Here is a 21,304-nt window from a genome sequence, read left to right as displayed (position 1 = left end):
GATCAAATTACTTGCCAGCTCTGGGAAGGGGGAAGGATGGGAAGGAGAGGGACAATTTGAATCATATAACTTTGGAAAACTTATGTGGAAATTTATAATTACATGTAATTGATAAAATAAAAATATCTTTACAAAGTTAAAAAAGAGAAAGGTGTCATTTAAGAGAAGGGAGGCTTTAAAGGAAGCTAAGGATTCCAGAAGGCAGAAATAAGGGAGGGGTATATTCCAGACATGGAGGACATGTGTTGAGAAGGCATAAAGGAAGAACTTGGAATGCTGTGTAAGGAAAAAAAACTAGGAAGTCAATATGATTAGAAGAGAATAGGTCAAGGGGTGCAACCTGAAATAAGATGGTAGAGGTAAGTCAAAACCAAATTGAAGTGCAGAAGAATGGGAGAGCAAGTAAAGGGGGTAGGATGTTAAATGATAGGCTGAAGATTTTATATTTTATCTTAGGCTAAGTAGATACATTATTGGATTTAAAGGCAGGAAGACAGGAATTCAAATCCTGTCTCAAACACTTTCTAGCTATGTGAAATTTAAACAAGTTATTTCAGCTCTGGCAAATTCATGTTTCCTCATATGTACAATATGGATAAACATTGTCTCCACTGTCAGAATAAAATTAAATGCTACATAAAAGTGCTTTCCTTTTCCCCCCCTTTTTTTAAAACCCTTAACTTCTGTTTTAAAATCAATACAAGTATCAGTTCCAAGGCAGAAAAGGAGTAAGGGCTAGGCTATGGATTAAGTGAATTGGCCAGCATCACATTGTTAGGAAGCATCTGAAGCCAGATTTGAACTCAGGTCCTCCTGACTCTAGGTCTGGCTCTCTATTTCCACTAACAAAAATACTTTTCAAAAAAGCATTATATAAATACTAGCTATTATCCTAGAATCCATGGGAAACCACTGAGAATTTTTAGAGGTAGGTTAGTCAAAGCTGTGTTTCATGAATAACAATTTGGCAGTTGAATGAGAAACAGATTGAAGAAAGGAAAAAATGGAGTCAGGAATAGTCTATCAATCAATAAGTATTTATTAGGCATTTGCTATGTAGCAGGCATTGTGCTAAGCGCTAAGGATACAAATACAAAGAAAAAGATAGTACCAACCCTCAAGGAACTTATATTTTAGTAGGGGGAAGTCAATACATAAAAGAGTTGAAAAGCAGGGAATAGGGGAATGGTATCAATAGAATTACAGAATTAGGATGGTCAAGACTTGGCAACCTGTTGGACATGGGAACAAGAAGAGTCAAGGATGATTTCAAGACTGTGTATCTATATGATGTTATCCTCAAATTCAGGTAGCTTTAGAAGAAGGTTGAGTTTGGGGAGAAATAGAATGAGTTTTATTTTACACATTCATTTTGGGATGCCTATGGGATATCCATTTTCTAAGTCTGTGTTGGTGAAGCCATGGCATGGGTATTGGGGTGGCACAGGAAGGGCTGTTCCATTCCCCCTCTCTACAATGCCTGAGGACATTTTTTACATGCCCTGCTCCTCTGTCCAACCACCCAATGTGAGCACTTCCCTCCTCTACTGTCTGAAGTAATGTGGGAGGCTCACAGGCAGCTTGAAGTTGCACTTTGGGCACATACTCTCAAAAACATTCGCCAACACTATGTAATATGGGGCTAGAGTTGAGAAGAGATATTAGAACTAGATAAAGAGATTTGGTTGTCTTCTGCATAGAGGCATTCACTAGATCCATGGAAGATGATAAGTTCACAAAAGGACAGAATATACAGATAGAAGAGTGCCCAGCTTAAGGCCTTGAGAGACACTCATGTTCACTGAGTGGAAGGAAGAGGGGGATGGACAAGCAAAGGAGCCAGAGGAATAAACAGAGGTAGAAGGAAAGTCAAAAGAAAGCAATGTTATGGAATCCAAGGGAAAATGAGTAAATATTTGTTATGTTGAATAAATTATCCTCATGAATGGTAGAAATCCTTATTTCTCCTCAGTGATGGATTTGATTTTAACAACTAGTCAAAACACACTGGGAAGCAAGTATAATGTATAAGTCAAGTGATTAAATAGAATAATATAATTTTTTATCCAAAAATGAGGTTCCACTATAAAGGAATAAAAACAATTTTCTTATATGGCCAAAGAGGATCTCTAAAAGTGTTTTGAACCAACAGTGGCATCTTTGGAGCATGTGTAAAGACTCTCTAAGTAACTCTATTATAGACCAATGCTCATTTGGATTCTTGAGTTCAGGTTAATTAAAAAATATTTTTCGCAATTTTATGATTGTATTTTATTCACTATTCATTATGTCTAAAAAGTGCATAAGAATGAAAAGAATGAAATTATATCCACATAAACCCAAACTCAGCTACCTTACTTTAAAAAAAAAAGCCACCTACCTTGTAGTTTTACCTGTATTGTTCTTATTTCTTCAGTTTGGTTTTGGTTGATCAAACGAAGGTTCTGATTCTCCAATTCCAGCTAAAAGCACACAATGTATTTCGGTTCTAATTGAATAACTTTTCTAAAAAGAACTTGCACATTGCCATACTTAGAAAACACATGTACCTCATTACTCTCAGCATGGATCTAAGTTAGCTAAGGCAAAAAAAAATAAAAGCTAAGCAATTATGGTGAAATTGATCAATACAGACTGTCAACTTAGAAAATTATGGTCTCAAATTCTTTCTTTTTTTCCCTCAAAGCATATTTCTTTATCTCAGTGATCCAGATAATTGTCCTGACTCTCCACCTGTCTCTGCCTCTATGAACACAGGCATTTTAAAATTAAATAGTACTGAAAGGATTTTTACCACTTAATTTATCATATAAGCTTAACATTTCCTGATATTCAGATGCCTAAAACATCAATATCACATTAGATACAAGTTCTATAACTCATCTAAATTTTATTTATAATTAACTTATTAGGACTCTGACATTTCCAATGATAACTTGTCATATATATGTCCAATACTATTATTTTTTTAATTCAGAAGAAGCCATTGAAATCTTATCTATCCTTCTGAAATTTACCAAAAGACAGTAGCACCACCAGCTGACCAGAATTCTACATTTCATTCAGAATCATCACATTTTTCTGTGACTTATCTCTTCGAAAGAAGCAAAAATGAAAGCTCAATACCTCTTGTAGTTTGACTGTCACCCATTCTTTAATCTTGGCTGCTTTCTCTTCTATTATTTTGGCTTCTTGGATTCTTATTTGTTTCTGAAATAACATCAACAATTCATCAATGCACTGAAAACACACATATACCAAACTAGGAAGTAGTGGAAAGAATTAAGAGTGAGGAGACTTGGTTTGAATTCCCAACTTTGATTCTAACTGGCTGAGTGACTCCGGATGAGTCATTTGACCTCTCAGGATCTATCTATAAAAAGTGAATAATATTTATACAACCTAGCTTCAGAGAGTCGTTGTGAAGAAAATACATGATGAACCTAATAATATGAGTAGTTTTTATTTAAAACCAAATCTGTCATACTCTGAACCTCCCATGCTAATAATTGAACAATTCTATATCACTCTTTACTTTATTGGGAAGGCATTTGTTTTTTGGATGATGTTACTAATATACTCACAAAAATTTCTGGTAGACTGACTTGCAAAGTGTTTTTTAAAATCAGGGAACTTAATTCTCTTTTGTAATATGTGGGTATATGTGTGTATAGTTATATGTGATACATACATATTACATTCATATGTATGACATTTGCATGAATGTAGGTACATATATGTGTGTATATATAGAGATATAGATATAGATGCATGTAGGAATGTATGTAATGAGGGTTATGCAGGAAGCTTCCAGATGTGCTAGATCAGAGCACCTCCTGTTGGATGGGGAATAGGCTCTGGTTCCTTTCTGTGGAACCCATTCTTTTTAAAAAATTTTTATTTATTTTACCAATTACATGTAATGACAAATTTCCACAAAAGTTTTCTGAAGTTATATGATCCAGATTGTCTCCCTCCCTCCATTCCTTCCCCGTCTTGGAGATGGTAAGCAATTCAGTCTGGGTTATACGTATGTTATAATGCCACACATATTTCCATATTATTCATTTTTTATAAGTGAATGATCACATAAAACAAAAACAACAACCCAGATAAAGTGAAAAATCATATGCTTTCATCTGTATCTGACTCCCAACAGTTCCTTTTCTGGAGGTGGATAGCATTCTTTATCTTAAATCCCTCAAAATTGTCCTGGATCACTGCATTGCTGGGGGTGGCTAAATCTATCACAGTTGATCATCCATAGAACTTGTTCTGATCCTTTCCTGAAGGACATGCACCTTGTTGGAATGACAAAGCAACTCTCATTGGTCACGAGTGATGGATAGTGATGTCAGAAATGATTGATCATATAGTCTTGAAGAAACCTGGGAGAAATAGGCCACTTCCTTAAATTTCCAGCAAAAAGGTTTGGGTTGGGGATGGGAGAGGCAGGAAGGGAATTTCTATCTTTTCCATCTCCCCAGCAGCACTGGCAGCTAAAAGCCAATGTAATGCTCTCCATCTCTGCCTCCTGACTTTCCTGATGTCCTTTAAGGCCTGGCTAAAATCCCACCTTCTTTAGAAAGCCATTCCTGGTCTCCTGGAAAGCTGATGCGTTCTCTCTGTTAAATATTTCCCACTTATCCTTGTCTATTTTGCCATAGTGAGGTAGCAACAGGACGGTGGCACAGTGGATAGAATGCCAAGCCTGGAGTTAGACTCATCTTCCTAAATTAAGATCTGGCCTCAAACACTAGCTATGTGACCCTGGGCAAATAACTTAACACTGTTTGCCTCAGTTTCCTCATCTGTAAAATGAGTTGTAGAAGGAAATGACAAACCATTCCAGCATCTTTGCCAAGAAAAACTCAGAAAGAGTTAGACATGACTGAAAAATGACTCAAAACATCCTCTCTATAGCTTGTTTATAGATGTGTCCATGTTGTCTCCTCCGACAGGCTAAGCTTCCTAAGAGCAGGGACTCTTTTTCATTTCTTTGTATCCTCAGGGCTTATTAGCACCGTTGTAGGCACACAGGTCATTTAACCTATTTGCCTCAGTTTCCCCATCGGCAAAATGAGGTTGAGAAGGAAATGGCAAACCACTCCAGGATCATTGCCAAGAAAAATCCCAAAAGGGGTTATAGAGATTTGTATATGACTGAAATGACTAAACAACATAAACAAAAGCTTTCTTCTTCTTTTTTATTATTATCTTAACCTTCAGCATGTTTCCCTGAAGTGCTTAGCAGTAAAATTCTTACAACCTAAGTGAGGATTGTGTACTGTTTTCAGGGCAAAGGGTAGGAGAAGAAAACTCTTGGCTCTTCTACAGACAAAGTTAGATAGCTTAGGCGGCACATATCAGGAGGAGAAGTCAAAGGGAGCCAAGGTCTGGAGTTCGCTGGTAAAAAAAAAAAAAGGGAGCCCGGAGTGCCACATGGGCTAAAAACAAAACAAAACAAAAACTGAATGTCAAGTTTATTTTCAAACGAATTCTTTCACCATCTCTATATTGCCAGGAAAGGCAAAAAGTGAGAAGTTAGTCAAAAAACAAGTCAGAAATAAAAACATTCATAACTATTTCTAGATACAATGAGAACGACTCACCACAAAATTCAAAAATGAAATGAAACCACTAAATTTGAAAGAAAAATAAACCACTTTGGAAGTTCCTTAAAGAAAGACTATTTTTGAGAGATATTAAAAAAAGTAAAACAGGAAGAAGGGGGTAGGTGGAGAGGACAGGTAGGTGGCTCAGTAGATAGAGTCAGGACTGGAGGCAGGAGTTTCTAGGTTCAAATCTAGCCTCAGATGCTTCCTAGACATGTTCCCTGGGCAAGTCACTTAACCCCCATTGCCTAGACCTTACCAATCTTCTGCCTTAGAACCAATATTGGTTCTAAAATAGAAGGTGAAGGATTTTTAAAAAATTATAAGTAATACAGAGAAGGAACAACTTTATCCTTATAAGTAGTAAAATTCTAAAGTACACTAAAGATGATAAATAAGCATTCTTAATATTATTTTCCATAAATACTCCATAAATACAAACACTGGCAATCAAAACATAATGTAGTTTTAATAGAGGTTTACTGCAAATGTAACAAAGAACATATTCTGTATTCTTTCTAATTACTACTTTTTTCATCTTTATAGTCTGTCTTAGAATTAATACTTAGTATTGGTTCTAAGGCAGAAGAGAAGTCAGGGCTAGGTAATTGTGGTTAAGTGACTTGCCCAGGGTCACACAATTAGGAAATATTTGAATCTACATTTGAACACAGGGCCTCTCATCTCTGGACATACTATTTTCTTTAAATATTTCATAACTGAAAACATTGGCAAACAAAACACAATGTAAGCTTAATAAATGTTCACTACAAATATAAGTGCCAAGAAACATATTCTATGCCCCCACTTTCTCAAAAAAACTGGAAGGAATAAGAGGACAACCAGTATGTTTCCTCTTCATTTTTCTGATGGGGAACTATGGCTCAGAGAAGGTGAAAAGACTTTTTTAAGGTCACACAATAGTAAGAGGCAGAGAACTCGGGAACTTTGACTCCAAATCCCTCATTCATGACAAAATGTTTCCATGAAGCAGCTCTTTTGGTGCTATAAATTAGAAGTGAAAATCCAAAACAATGGTTTGTTTCAGAAACACATATATCTGTGAAAAAAAATCTGCTTACATGTTTTCTTCTTTAAAAAAACAATCATAAATTCCAAAACTTATGAAGTTTCTCTCTACTCAATGTGTGTTTGGCATTACCTTAGGGCAGCCCCACCTTTAAAGGCAAAAAAAAAAATCCCCCGTTTTCCTTAAAATTTTATTTTTAACTCTATTTACTAACACACATAATGTATTTTCACTGGCTGAAATCAAACCCGTAATTTCTAACCCCCATTTTCTTACCAACATGTAAAAATGTACACAGGTTTCTTCTTTCCTATTCGTGGTGACTGTGAATAAAGAACTTCATTCATCCATCCTGGGCACTTAGATGATAGTTATGATTGCTAACCTGTTCTTCAAGTTGGAGTTCCAAGTTCTGTATGATGTCATCCTTTTCCTGTAGTAAAGTCTCCAGATCTTGACACTTTTTATACAATCTGGTCTCTGCTTCACTCGTTTGAATGTTAGCTGCTTTTAATTTCTCTTCCATAACTTGTACCTAATTATTTAAAGGGAAACAGAAAAGCTTTTACTTGGACTTAACATCCACATATATCCCTGCAACAAAAATCACTATTATATTACACTTTTATTATTGCTCTGGCATGGAAACGCCATCATTATTAAGAATAGTAATAAAGGCTGGTATTTCTTTAGCACTTAAAAATTTGCAAAGGACTTTACATATGTTAAATTCACTGATCCCCAAAAGAGGTTTAGGTATTATTGCTAATATCCCTATTTTATAGATGAAAGGCACAGAGGTTAAGGGACTTGCCCCGGGTTACACAGCTAAATCAGTGTCTAATATAGGATATGACCTCAGGTCTTTCTGATTCAAAGTCCTACATGCTATCCACTGCACTATCTAGATTTTTCCTGACCAAGATATTGGAGCAGTTTACTATTTCCTTCTCCAGTTCATTTTTGAGATGAAGAACTGAGGCAAACACAGTGAAGTGACTTGCCCAGGATCACACTATTAGTAACAATGGAGGCAGGATTTGAACTCAGGTCTTCCTGATTCCAAGTCCTATGCTCCTTCCACTATACCACCTAGCTCATGAATGGTTCTCAGAAAATACTTCAAAGATACATGTCTTCAGCATTGGCATACCTTTCACTTAATCCTTCTGCACTTTCTCATCTGTGATTCTTGCCCATTTCCTTCCATAAATCCTCTACCTGAGAAGCATTCAATAGGATAGAGGCCTCTGGTTCTTCATGTATTTAGAGGGCAAGAGTGAAGCATTTAAGATCTTTCCACTTTTCTCTGACTATGCTAAGACATTTTTCATTTATATGTAAAGTGATATTCATAAAGAAAAAACAACTTGGTGAGTGTCTACATATTCCCCCATAGTACTAAAAACTTTACAAAGCGAGATTGTTTTGGCAATCCGTAAGACTATATCTTAATATCTTAAATATTCCTAGATTTTAGTCTTACGGCATTTGCATTATTACTGTGGCACCGAAAACACACAGAAGTTTCTCCCCTCTCCCACCCCCAACATTCTGGAAAGACGAAAGATGTTTCCTGAGTGTATTTTATTCACTAAAGATAAAAATAGAAAAACATAAAAAAATGAATAGTTTGAGCAAAGACAAGATTGAAACTGAGTGAATCTATTCTGTTCAACTGGAAGTAGACTCTATAAACAAAATATAGAGAAAGAAAGGGAAAGAAACAACAACAAAAAAGTCAAACAAGAAACATAAAAAAATGAAAAGGAAAGAGCAGGATGCCATAGTTTTGGACTTGGTGAAGGTATCACTAAAGTTTGTGGATCCCATCTGGATTTTCTCCTAGTACATTAATAGTTGAGAGCGCCATGGATCTATTTGCTTGTGACTTGAGCTTGCCCATACTATGTGATTTTGTATGTGTGTGTGTGTGTGTGTGTGTGTGTGTGTGTGTGTGTCCTCCTTCCTTCCCCCCTAACCTGTGATTTCATAAGTGTAGATGATGCCATGAGAATGAGAAAAGAGAAATTAGAAATTCAATGAGAAAACTCCCTCTACACCATTCTGCAACTTAAGAATCTTTGGGTGTGAGCTGAAGGGCTTAGAATGTAAATAATTTGCCCAGATTCATGCAGTTAAAACATTGTTATTGATGAATTATATTCCACAAGTATTGATTAAGCACTTACTATATGAGGGGCAATCATTCTATAAGTAATTTTCAAATTAAAATGTTATTATTTCTATTCTTTGGTTTTTTTAACCTCCTCCACATTTCTAAGATAATACATTTTATCTTCCTCCAATATCAAATAATGGGAAAAAAGTGAAAGCCCTGGGAAGTAGAAAAAAGGAAGATGAAGGAAGAATCAAAAGACTTCTCAGGGCAGCTAGGTGGCTCAGTTGATCAAGGGCCAGGCCTACAAGTGGGAGGTCTTAGGTTCAAATCTGGCCTCAGACACTTCCTAGTTGTATGATCCTGGGCAAGTCACTGAACCCCAATTGCCTAGCCCTCACCACTCTTTCATCTTGGAACTAATACTTAGCATTGATTCTAAAATGGAAGTAAAGGGTTTTAAAAAAAATAATTCTTAAAAGAATATGGTAGGAATCTGACAAATATAAAAGGGAAAATAAAAACACTGAGGAAAGCATTCCCCTTAGATATTTATCTACAAAGTGATATGAGATATGATTTTTGATGCTTAGGAGACTATAATATAAAGAGAAGAGAATATATAAAAATACATTGGGAAAAGAAGAGGGATGGTAAGCAGTAAAAGCAAGGGACCTCAAATAGAGCAATAAAAAACAACCTCTGGAAAAGAAAATGAATGAATCCCTACTCAAAGCTCAAAAAATGTTTGGCAGTTGGCTTCCTGAGGCTTACACAAGACAGGGAGCTCAGGTTATTTTAGTTTTACAGCATGAATGCTACCTTTCATCTGTGGGCTCTCTGCAAATGTGAATTCATCTCAGAAGCCAAGGGAAAAAGTCCTGTTCGCATGCCTACCCATAAGGCTGTATAACTTCATAATAAAAGAATGAAAGAAAAGAAAACTAGGAAAGAAAAAAATATTCCAATAGAGATACCTTAAAGATTTCAACTATTTGTCCTGGATTTGAACCTAGAAGATACCTTGAATTTAGTCCAACTCCTTCACTGTACAGATAAGGAAGCCAAGATATGGAGAGATAAAATGATTTGCTAAATGTCTCAAAAGTAAATAGGACTATGATCCCAAACCAAATCTTTTTTAACAGGATATTTTATTTTATCCCACTTATAAGTAATACATTTTAACATTCATTTTCCAAATATTTTAGTTGCGAATTTTTTCCTTCCATCTCCAGACAGTAAGCAATTTGGTCTGGGTTATATAAGTGCAATCATTCAAAACATATTCCATATTGGTAGTGCTGTAGAAGATGACCCATATAAAACAAAACGAAGATAATAAAGTGAACATTTATATGCTTCAATCTGCAATGAGACTCCATCAGGTCTTTCTCTGGAGATAGAATTTTTATCATCAGTCCTCCATTATTATCTTGGATCATGTGTTGCCAAGAAGAGCTAAAAGTCATTCAGTTTATCTTTATATAATATTGCTGTTACTCTGTACAATGTTCTCCTGGTTCTGCTCACTTTACTTTGCATCAGTTCATGGAGGTATTTCCAGAAAACTCTCTTTATACTCGGGCTTCCTTATTTGTACCATGAAGGAGTTGGTAAATTTAAGGTATCTTCTAGGTTCAAATCCAGGGCAAATAGTTGAAATCTTGAGGGTATCTCTATTTGGTATATACTTCTCTCTCTCTCAATTCTTTTCCTTCATTCTTCTCCAAATCCCATGTGAGCTCACTGACATCAAGGTCATCAATTTTAGTTATCGGCTTTCAGGCAATGTGACTTAAGACAATGGGAAATGAACCACAGCACTCTCTCAGCCTTATCAAAAACAAAATAATGTATAAGATAATGTAGCCCACTGCATCCAGGGCATTCCCCAGCTGTGGAGGTGAAGCAAGAGCTACTTGCTCGGAGCCTTTAGGATTAACAGTAGCAGACAAACCTGAAGTGAATGAGCACAGAAGTAACAGAATCAAACCCATTGATTGACTCTCCTCTTCCAGAGAAATCTGGTTGCCACATAAAATTACCCAGTCTGCAACACTGTTAAGACTTGCCTTTAAGAATAACTAGTCCATATGCAAAAACTGTCATTCAGAGAGTTTTTTTTAATGCAAGACATAAGAATAAATTGGGAATTCCCATGCTGATAAACTCTTGATAAGCTGGTTATGAAGTATAAGGCTACAAATGAGATCTTCTTCATGCATATTTTTCAGGTCAGACCAAAGCCTTTAGAAGTTGTTTATAATCTTTCATATCATTGCCCAGAGCAAAGAAAAAAGCACTTACAAGAATGGCTCTTATTCTCTCATGAAGAACACTAAGAAAGAAGCCAGGAGCTATGGAAGACCAAGCCCACCTTTCACAGCGTTCCATAGCATTTAGCAATCCACATCATTGCTTGTTCCAAAAAGTCAGGATGTCAAGACACTCTGAGAAACTGGGGGGAATTTTAGATAAGCTATCAGAAATACAGGGAGTGAAGAAGACTCAGTTCAATTTCTTTTTGGCCTGAATTGAATGATTTAAAGCTTGTATGAATGAACAGACATTCAAATTGGGATGTTAATGCAATTCCCAGTCAATCAAGGGTGAAGTAGCCACTGGGCAGGGGGGTAAGCTCTTTGCCTCCTATCTGCTTCTATGATAATCCATGTAACTACTGCATCTATCCTCTCCATCAAGTGATCAACAAGCTGTCCAAGTACCTATTATGCCAGGTATTGAGCTTGCCACATAGCCTTCACTGCTTAGCTGATGCTAGCACACCTTTTTGTCATCCCTCCAAACTACAGTGTTTCTAGAGTTTTCTAAAGCAAGCTCCCAGGCCCACCATGATCCTAGATCCATTTTCCCTCTGCAGTCTGTACTAATGAAGGAACCAGAATATTGCCCACTTTTTAATTACCCATAGCCCTACCTACTATCCTTATGGATTAACATGCATAATTGAGAGTTCATTATATTTTTTTGAGCAAATGGTGATAAGGTACTCACTCCCTATATGCAAATTGTAAAAATATAAATATAAAGACTTATGATTATCCCAACATGTAAACTGCATTTAATAGAGTTTTGAACACTTGATTATTTTTTATTTATTAAAAATTCACTGAAAGCTCATTACCCATTCCAATCACATTTTAATCACTATTATTTTGGTAAATTACACTGGAATTTATGCAGTGAGGCCAAGATACTTCTCAGCTAGAGGATAAAGAAATCAGTGTTATATAAAACTGGTTTATATAAAATGAGAGATAGCAAAATATGTTAAAGAAATATAGTATTCTGGATAATAGGGTTTTTTTAATTCCTATTATATATCATGAATGACTATAGGAGGGAAAGAGGAGACTAAGACCAAAGGGAAAAGAAAAACTAAATGGGGAAAGAAAAAGGAGAAAGGGGAAGTAGAGGAGGGCAAGTCCCAGACAAGCTGGAAGTGGCTGATGGGAAGGAGCAGGCTCAAAGCAATAAGGACACTCTAGGTTTGTACATAGGATGTGAGTAGTCCTGAAATAATGATAATGAAAAAGCATTACCCACTTAGTAGTTGCCTAGGACTAAAACTGTCCTAGAAAACTCAACTTCACAGCAAGAAATGAGATTCTGGATCAATTAATGTACTGGACCAGTACAGGCAGGTAGGTGGCACAATGGATAGAACCCTAGGCCTGGAGTCAGTAAGACCTGAGTTCAAATTTGTCCTTAGTCATTTACTAGTTGTATGACCAGGCAGACGACTTAGCACTATTTGCCTTCATTTTCTCTTCCGTAAAATGAGAAGGAAATTTGAAAACCACTCCAGAATCTCTGCCAAGATGGCAGATGGCATCTCTCCCAGATGGAGACATGAAGAGTTGGACATGACTGGAAAACAACTGAACCACAACAACAATCCTGCTTAGGATCAACCAAAGGAGATATGGTCTATCCTAGGAAGCTCATAGTGCTTCCCCAGCTTCAGCAACACTAGTACTAATTTTTCATGATATTCTCTGTGTTTTTCCCAAGCCACCTTTTAATTATGGTTAACAGTAGCCCTGCATTGAGACAATGGCAGACCTTCTCGCTGTCTTCTGAACATATCCTTCACTTCACTCACATTATTCTCTGTCCCTGGAGTGTTCAGCACCTGCTGAAATCCTTCCAATCCTTGAAGAAGACTCAGTGCCAAGGCTAACTCTCTTCCTTGAAGCCTTCCCAGATCCTCTAGGATGTTCCTTGGCACTCTCACAGTCTTGGTTTGAACATCCATTGAAACATAATCTCCTTGAGCACAAGACTGGTTTTTCCCTTTCTTTGTATCCTCTGAGCTAAAATAAATGCACTATCTAGCATACAGTAAGTGCTTAATAATGGTTTATTCATTATTTTTATCATTTGTTTTTATTATTTATTATAGTTATTATTATTGCTTTGCAAACTTTAAAGTGCTAAATAAATGTATATTATCATTGTTATCATTCTTATTTGTGCTGCTTATTTGTACAAACTCCTTTGGCAAATTCTTAGGCATTTCTGAAGTTCCCTTAGTTTCCTAGGCAGCAATTTGTTCACAGAACTTACTTAATAAATGCTTTTTTGGACATGAATCATTAAAATCTCACTGGCAAAACATATGATCTTATTTACCTTATAACAAAACCATAACGGAGAACTTGGAGACATAATTCTTATTAATAAACATGGGGGAAAAAACATAAAATGCCAGAGTGGAGCTGAGCTTGTTTTAGCTGTCCACTGTGTTAAGCCTTGTAACATTCCTCCATTTTTAATATAAATAAAGTTGTTCAAATTTCGGTTTTGGTTCACTGAGAAAGGACAAGATGAATTTGAATAAGAGATAGGCCTGAGTCCCATGGGCACGTTAAAGACACAGCCCAATGTTTGGTCACTATAAATCACTAACATTTATTCAGTCCTGCAAAGGCCAATAACCTGATACAGTTCCTACTTGAGAATGTATTCATTCTCTGTTCGTATTTCCTGTTAGCTTTAAAATTCCATTTAGGGCAATAAAGGAAAAGAATCCCTGCTAGAGCATAACAGGGTAGGAACTTTGGTTATTCGAGTGCTATTTGAGGAGAACTGTGGATTTTGATTAGTTACAGCAAAGAAATATTTCCATCTCTGACAAACCTTTTTTAAAAAAAGTTTTCATTAAGGCTGTGTATCTGAAACCACCAGTCATAGTGACCTGTTGCCCAGAAGTGGAGCACAAAGAATTTGAGGCTGGATTGCAGAGAAATAATTTACATTTGACACATAAAAACTTAGCTTAAGCTAAACTCTCACTAAAGGAACTTTTCAAGGCAAGGAGAAGCAGACAGGATTTAATTCTTTTTGTCAACTTCCTTTACTGTCAAGTTAGTGATGCCTTTATGTAAAATCCATTGAAAAACAAGGGAAAAACTGAGGTACATAAGCAAAAAAGTCATTTAATTTAATCTTGTTTTAGAGAAAGAAGCAATCATGATCTGCATTTTACATTAAAAGCATGGAACAAAAAATTCTTAATTTTTGAAAAAACCTTTAATTTCATAGTATGGGCAGTAAAAGGAGAGAGGGAAACAAGAGAAAAGAAAAGAATCAGTGAGGAAATGGAGAAGAGAGAGGGAGAGACAATCAGAGAAAACAGGAAGGAAAAAGGTAGAATCATAATTAGAATGGGACAATTGGGGATTTTCTCTAGGACACTTACATTTATAAGGCTCCCTACTGTATGTGAGATATGTGTCTTCTATCACGATATGAGCAATATGGAAATATGTATTACATAGAAGCATGGGTATAATCTATATCAAGACTATTTACCACTTCAAGGAGAGGAGAAGAAGAAGAAAGAAAATCTGAATTTTAAAATGCTGAAAAACAATTGTTTCTACATGTAACTGGAAAAATTAAAAATTGGAAAGAAATTTAAAGAAGGCATCTTTTTTAATGTAGAGAAGAAAATAGAAGGTCAAGAAGAAGACTAAACAAACAGAACACCTTTAAAACTTAGAGGTCGAAATTATTACATGTGTAAAAAAGAAAAGTAAGCTGTACATAAGAGAAACATCCAGTCTCATATAGAATCCTTCTTTTCCTATTTTACTATGCATCTACAAATGCCCATTTTACATGGTGTTTAAGTTTAGAATAAAACATTTTAAATCTCTTATACCTACTAAACTTATATTAGTATAATATAGAATCAAATTATTACAAATGGTGGAGGTGAACAGGTAATAAATGAAGGATGAGAACCAGTCTCATAATTTGGTATAAATTTTTTTCCATTTTTTTAGTAGTAATTAAGGTTTTTTCTTTAAATGTTTAAACTGTACCTGTTGAAAAGCTCTCTCTGCTTGACGGTCTGAATCAATAACTTGTCTTTCCAGTTGCTGCATCTATAGGACAGGGGAGAGGAAATCAGATATTAAATTCCTAATCCTCTTTTGGAAATGGGCTAAAAAAATCCTTAAGTTCAAATCCTGTCATAAATTAACTTAAAAGCATGTAATATGATTTCTCATATGTTATAAGGTCTAAAACAAACAACTTTAAGAGTATTTCTGGATTCTAAAAAGTTTGGAATGAATACAAAGTTAAATTATTTTTCATTGTATTATTTGTTTTATAAACAAATTAAAAAAGAATTACCATTTAGCAATAATAAGTTGACATTTTAAGATTTACAAACTTCTTTGAATACATTTTTTCATATGGTTCTAACAAAAACCCAATGAGGTAGTGTAGCAAAAATTTATCACACCAGTACAAAACTCCAAGCTAAACAGGTTTGAACTTGGGTCTTTTCTGATTTCATGCTGAATAACCTTGATAGGGAGAGGGTTCTACTTCTCGCCAATGTAGCCCCTGAGCCCCCACCAATGTGTTTCTCATTTTAAAAAATGAGTCAAAATGAAAACATTAACTCATAATCAGTACCATTTCCTAAACAGGGGGCAATGCAAAAGTAATTAAAACAGAATATTCCAGCAACAAACCTAGGATACACTCTCCCACCAATGCTGACAGTGACCATGAAGAAAAATATGCATAAGATAATACATTAACCCAGATTGAATTGTTTTCCTGCTCTGGAGGGGAAGAGGGAGACAATTGGATCATATAACTTTGGAAAATGTGTATGGAATTTTGTTATAACATGTAATTGTTAAAAAATAAAATATCTTTATAAAAATGTGCATAAAATTACAAAAACATAACATGGAGGTACATGAGTAGGGAATACATAGTCACATGGCAACTCCTAACTCTGTACTGTTGGTCTTGATGTCTATTGTCCCACTCAGGAACAATCTACAAACAATAGTTATGCATAAGCAGGGCTACTCCTCCTTTCAATCTCTATTCTGTAGGGAAAAACAGTTCCTCAGCTGGTTGCTACCTTGCCATTGATCTTCTATTCTCGGGAGAAAGTGTTCAATTCATTCGGCAAAACAGAAACTTTAGTTGGGGATGTGCAAAACTTTTCCTTGATGAGTTCCCAACTCTCTGGCAGTAGATAGCAACGCAAAGAAAGGGGGAAATAGAATCTTCTTTGCCCAAACCAGTCTTCTCAGCAGTAGGGCTTTTCCTCTAATCCATTCTGCCCAGTAGCAGATGGAAATAGAGACTCTTACACTCTGTTTCTTGGATTCAGCTCTAGAAACTCTTCTCAAACCCACGTGGAGGTGATTGTAGTCAGCCATCCTCAGGGGACCCAAAATGGGACTTCAAGTGTCTAGTTGCAGGAATGAGCCCAGAAGAGGCTCACTTGCACTGGCTAACTTTTTACTAAAACCACCCCCTAAGGATACTAGAGAGTAGAATTTCTTCTCCAGAATGCAAGGTTTTTGGCCACTATTCCTTCTTGGAAAGGACCTTTCCCCATCTTCTCCAATACAGTTTAGCATAGTACTCAATGAATATTTACTACATTTATTATATACACAATATTTACATTATATGGTGTGTTCAGGGAAGGATACTATCTCTGGTGTGAAGGCTTGCTGAGCCCTTTTCAGAGATGCTCATCCTTTTTTGGTGTCCATCTGCCACCCAACTCTCACTTGTGGCTCCAAGAAACTGTAACATTCACAGTGGCCACACCTTGGTAAACCATCTGGACAGAGAGGCTAAATCAGGTTGAAGGTAACTGACAGTATCTACCCCAGGCATGTGAAAACTTCCTTTGGTTGAAGGGGTATAGGAGAACAATTTGCTAGTGGCTGAAGCAGGTGCTGTGGGATGCTTAAGAGTTTGGTTAGACGTCGAGAAGCCAAGGTCATCTACTATATCTCAAGCTTTTGCCAGTCATCCTGACTTTGTCTTGCCAGTGGACTCTGATGACTCTGGAAGAGAGAGCAAGACTGACAACTTTGCAGCTCTGCCTCATTTAAATCCAATTTATTTGTGACTCAAAAGACATCACCAGTGACATCATTTTGATCTTCTTTGTGAGTATGAAGGTCAACTGAACCAACTACATTATAAGGGAAACTGGGTGTACAAATTATAGAGAAGTGGCTTAACAGGGACTCTATCATGTTACTCAGTTCTGAATTAAAATGATAAATAGTACCTTCAAGGCTTACCCCATTTTTCACTCTTTTTTTTAAAAAGTCCTCTCCTAGGTGACTGCTTTTATTGGTTAGAACCCTTCTTCCACATCCTCAGGACTCTCTCTTTCTGCTTTCTAGGTAAATGAAAGAATAACCTCTTGTTCTTTTGGTCTAGACTAGTGATTCCCAAAGTGGGTGCTACTACCCCCTGGTGGGTGCTGCAGCGATCCAGGGGAGCGGTGATGGTCACAGGTGCATTTATCTTTCCTATTAATTGCTATTAAAATTTTTTAAAAATTAATTTCCAGGGGGCTAAGTAATATTTTTTTCTGGAAAGGGGGCGGTAGGCCAAAAAAGTTTGGGAACCACTGGTCTAGACTTTGGGTTGATGTACCTGGACTGAAGAGTGAAACTCACTCTCTTGGCAGTCAACCGACTTGCCAACTGAGATGGTGTCCTCTGGGCTCTGCTCTGAGAAAGTTTCTGACTCATCCCTACTGAATTTCTGGGCTAATTTTCTATCTTGGTCTACCTCTCCTGGTCTCCAATCTCCTAGGAAGATTTTTACATTTATCTTTGATGGTTTTTGATCTTCAGGCCATCAGGCAATAAATATGTATTGTGCACCTGCTAGGTGCCAGGTATGGTGCTAAGTGATCAAGCTACAAAAAAAAAGGGGGTAAAAGATAGTTCCTGCCCTCAAGGAGCTCACAGTCTAATGGGAAAGACAACATGCAAACAATTCTGTACATATTAATTAACATAATTAATACATTAATGACAGGATAAATTGGAGATAATCAAGGAAGGACATTAGCATTAAAAGGTGTTGGGGAAGACTGCTTGTAAAAGGTGGGTTTTTATCTGGGGCTTCAGGGAAGTCAAGAGGTTTATCTTGGGAGAGAAGGAATTCTAGGCATGGGGGAGAGCTAGTGAAAATGAACCATGAGATGAAGTGTTTTATGAGAAGCATAGCAAGGAGGATATGCTTCAAGATTCTTCCTAGCAGGATATTTCTTCTAATCCTTCCACTCAATCTGAAACCTCACTATCCCCTTTTTCTAAACCTCATCATTGCTGTGGGCTTACTTGTCCTACATGATCCCAGCAACGGTTACCATATGGCCTTTTTAGTGAGCTATGTTACTTATTGTTTGTCAAATTGAATTCTACCAAATGAAAAATATACAAATCATCCAGACAGCAAATGGTGATTCATGGGGGAGGGGGGGAAACTTTTCGAACAATAATACTCAAACTCCAGGGCAACTAAGTAGCAGAGTGAACAGAGTGCCATTCCTGGAAAAAGGAGGTCCTGAGTTCAAATTTGACCTCAGATACTTCCTAGCTGTTTTGACTCTTGGCAAGTCACTTAACCCTGACTATGTAGTTCTTGCACTCTTTTGTCTTATAATTGATACTGAGACAGAGGTAGGGGTTTAAAAATAATCATAATAATAATACTCAAAATAGAGAACTAAGTCAAATTTACAAGAGTACAAGCCATTCTCCAACTTTGGGACCCCTGAGGATGGCTGACTACAATCACCTCCACGTGGTTTTGAGAAGAGTTTCTAGAGCTGAATCCAAGAAACAGAGCATAAGAGTCTCTATTTCCATCTGCTACTGGACAGAATGGTCAAAGGATATGAACTAACAGTTGTCAGATGAAGAAATCAAAGCTTTCAATAACCATATAAAAATGTTATAAATCACTCTCAATTAGAGAAATGTCAATTAAAACAATTTAGGTACTACCACATACCTATCAGATTAGCTAATATGACAGTAAAGGAAAGTGACAAATGTTGAATAGAGTGTGGCAAAATCAGGACACTAATGAATTGTTGGTGGAGCTGTGAACTGATCCAGCCATTCTGGAAAGCATTTTGAAACTATGCCCCCAAAACTATAAAACAGTACAATCCCTTTGATCTAATAATACCACTACTAGGTCTGTATTCCAAAGAAATCAAAAAAGGAGGAAAGGACATATTTGTACAAAAATATATATAACAACCCTCCTTGTGGTAGCAAAGAATTAGAAATTAAAGGGATGCACATCAATTGAGGGATGATAGAACAAATTGTGGCATATGATGGTGATGGAATACTATCCTGCTATAAGAAATGAGGAACAGGATGCTTTCAGAAAAAGCTCGAAAGATCTACATGAACTGATGCAGAGTAAAATAAGCGGAACAGGAGAATATTGTATTTAGAAACAGCAATATTTTGGAATGGTCAACTGTGATAGACTTAACTCTCAGTAATACAATGATTCTGGACAGTTCTAAAGAACTTATGACAAAAAATGCCATCCAGCAGGAGGGGGGGTTGAAGGGGAAAGGTGGAGCATGAATCATGTAACCATGTTAAAAATGAATATTAATAAATGTTAAAAAAAATGCCATCCACATCCAGAGAGAGAACCATTGAAGTCAGAGTATAGATCAAAGCATACAATTTTCCATTTTAATTGGTTTTTATTTTGAGGTTTTTGTTTTATATAATTATTCTCTTACAAAAATTAACTAGTACACCTAACAATAGACTCTCCAAAAAGGACATGCTTTTAAATTTAATCTTCATTATTAACATTTTCTCCATCACTTCATTAAATCTAGAGAATCACTAAAACAAATCAAGTCCTACTCTGTGGCAAGCTATAAATGCTCACATTGAAAATTTAACAATCAGCTCTTGTTAGCTTGTACAAGTTGGTTCTGGCACACTCCTACTTCTGTCCCTAAGGGCTGGTGGCCTCCAAAACACTAACCTTGTACATCTGACTGCTCTGGAAAGCAGATGCAAGCTCAAACATATCACTCTGATTTTGAAAGATATGGCTATCTTCCTGGACTATGATTTAATTTTTAAATTTTTTTTTAGTAAGTCTCACATTTAAGGAACAAATGTAAACATTTTCAGAACATTGACATATACTTTATTTTTATTTGATTTTATTTATTTTTAAATATTTTCCCTTGGTTACATGATTCATGTTGTCTCCCTCCTTTCTTCCCTCCCTACTCCCCAAGGTGACAAACAATTGTACTGGGTTATACATGTGTTATCACTTGATATCTATTTCCATATTATTCATTTTTGTAATAGAGTAATCTTTTAAAACCAAAACCCCAAATCATATACCCATATAAACAAGTGATAAATCATATGCTTTTCTTCTGCATTTCTACTCCCACAATTCTTTCCCTCTATGTGGGTTGTATTCTTTCTCATAAGTCCCTTAGAATTGTCCTGGATCATTACTTTGCTATTAGTAGCAAAGTCGATTACATTTGATCATTCCACAATGTTTCACTTTCTGTGTACAATGTTCTACTGGTTCTGCTCATTTCACTCTGCATCAGTTCATGGAGGTCTTTCCAGTACATATAGAAATCCTCCAGTTTATCATTCCTTATAGCAAAATAGTATTCCATCACCCAGATATCACAATTTGTTCAGCCATTCCCCAATCGAGGAACATCCCCTCATTTTCCAATTTTTCACCACCACAAAGAGCCCGGCTGTGAATATTTTTGTACAACTCTTTTTTATTAACTCTTTGAGGTACAAACCCAGCAGTGGTATTGCTGTATCAAAGGCAGAGAGTCTTTTAAAGCCCTTTGGGCATAATTCCAAATTGTCTTCCAGAATGGTTGGCTCAATTCACAACTCCATCAGCAGGGTATTAGTGTCCCAATTTGGCTACATCCCCTCCAACATTTATTATTATCCTTTACTGTCATGTTAGCCAATCTGCTAGGTGTGAGGTGGTACCTTAAGAGTTGTTTTGATTTGCATTTCTCTAATCAAGAGGGATTTAGAACACTTTTTTGTGTGATTATTGATAGTTTTGATTTCTTCATCTGAAAACTGTCTATTCATGCTGGACTAGGAAATCATCGGCTATAATTCACTTCACTCTCCAACTCCCTGCAATCTCTACCATAGC

The 21,304-nt window shown here is 36.3% G+C and overlaps 1 protein-coding gene across 1 annotated transcript in view; it reads right to left on the bottom strand.

The window, feature by feature from the left end:
• The window catches only part of PLEKHH2 (pleckstrin homology, MyTH4 and FERM domain containing H2), a 123,967-nt gene that overhangs the window by 66,784 nt on the left and 35,879 nt on the right, over positions 1-21,304 (bottom strand). Inside the window, exons 3-6 of the mRNA XM_044663281.1 lie at positions 15,121-15,183; positions 7,031-7,180; positions 3,127-3,210; positions 2,381-2,462 (exon numbers count right to left, since the gene is read on the bottom strand). Of these exons, the coding sequence (XP_044519216.1) occupies positions 2,381-2,462; positions 3,127-3,210; positions 7,031-7,180; positions 15,121-15,183 (379 nt within the window). The remainder of the gene's footprint in view (positions 1-2,380; positions 2,463-3,126; positions 3,211-7,030; positions 7,181-15,120; positions 15,184-21,304) is intronic.

The sequence above is a fragment of the Gracilinanus agilis genome, chromosome 2 (genome assembly GCF_016433145.1).
Source record: "Gracilinanus agilis isolate LMUSP501 chromosome 2, AgileGrace, whole genome shotgun sequence".
NCBI lineage: Eukaryota > Metazoa > Chordata > Mammalia > Didelphimorphia > Didelphidae > Gracilinanus > Gracilinanus agilis.
This window is presented reverse-complemented; position numbering and strand designations above follow the sequence as displayed.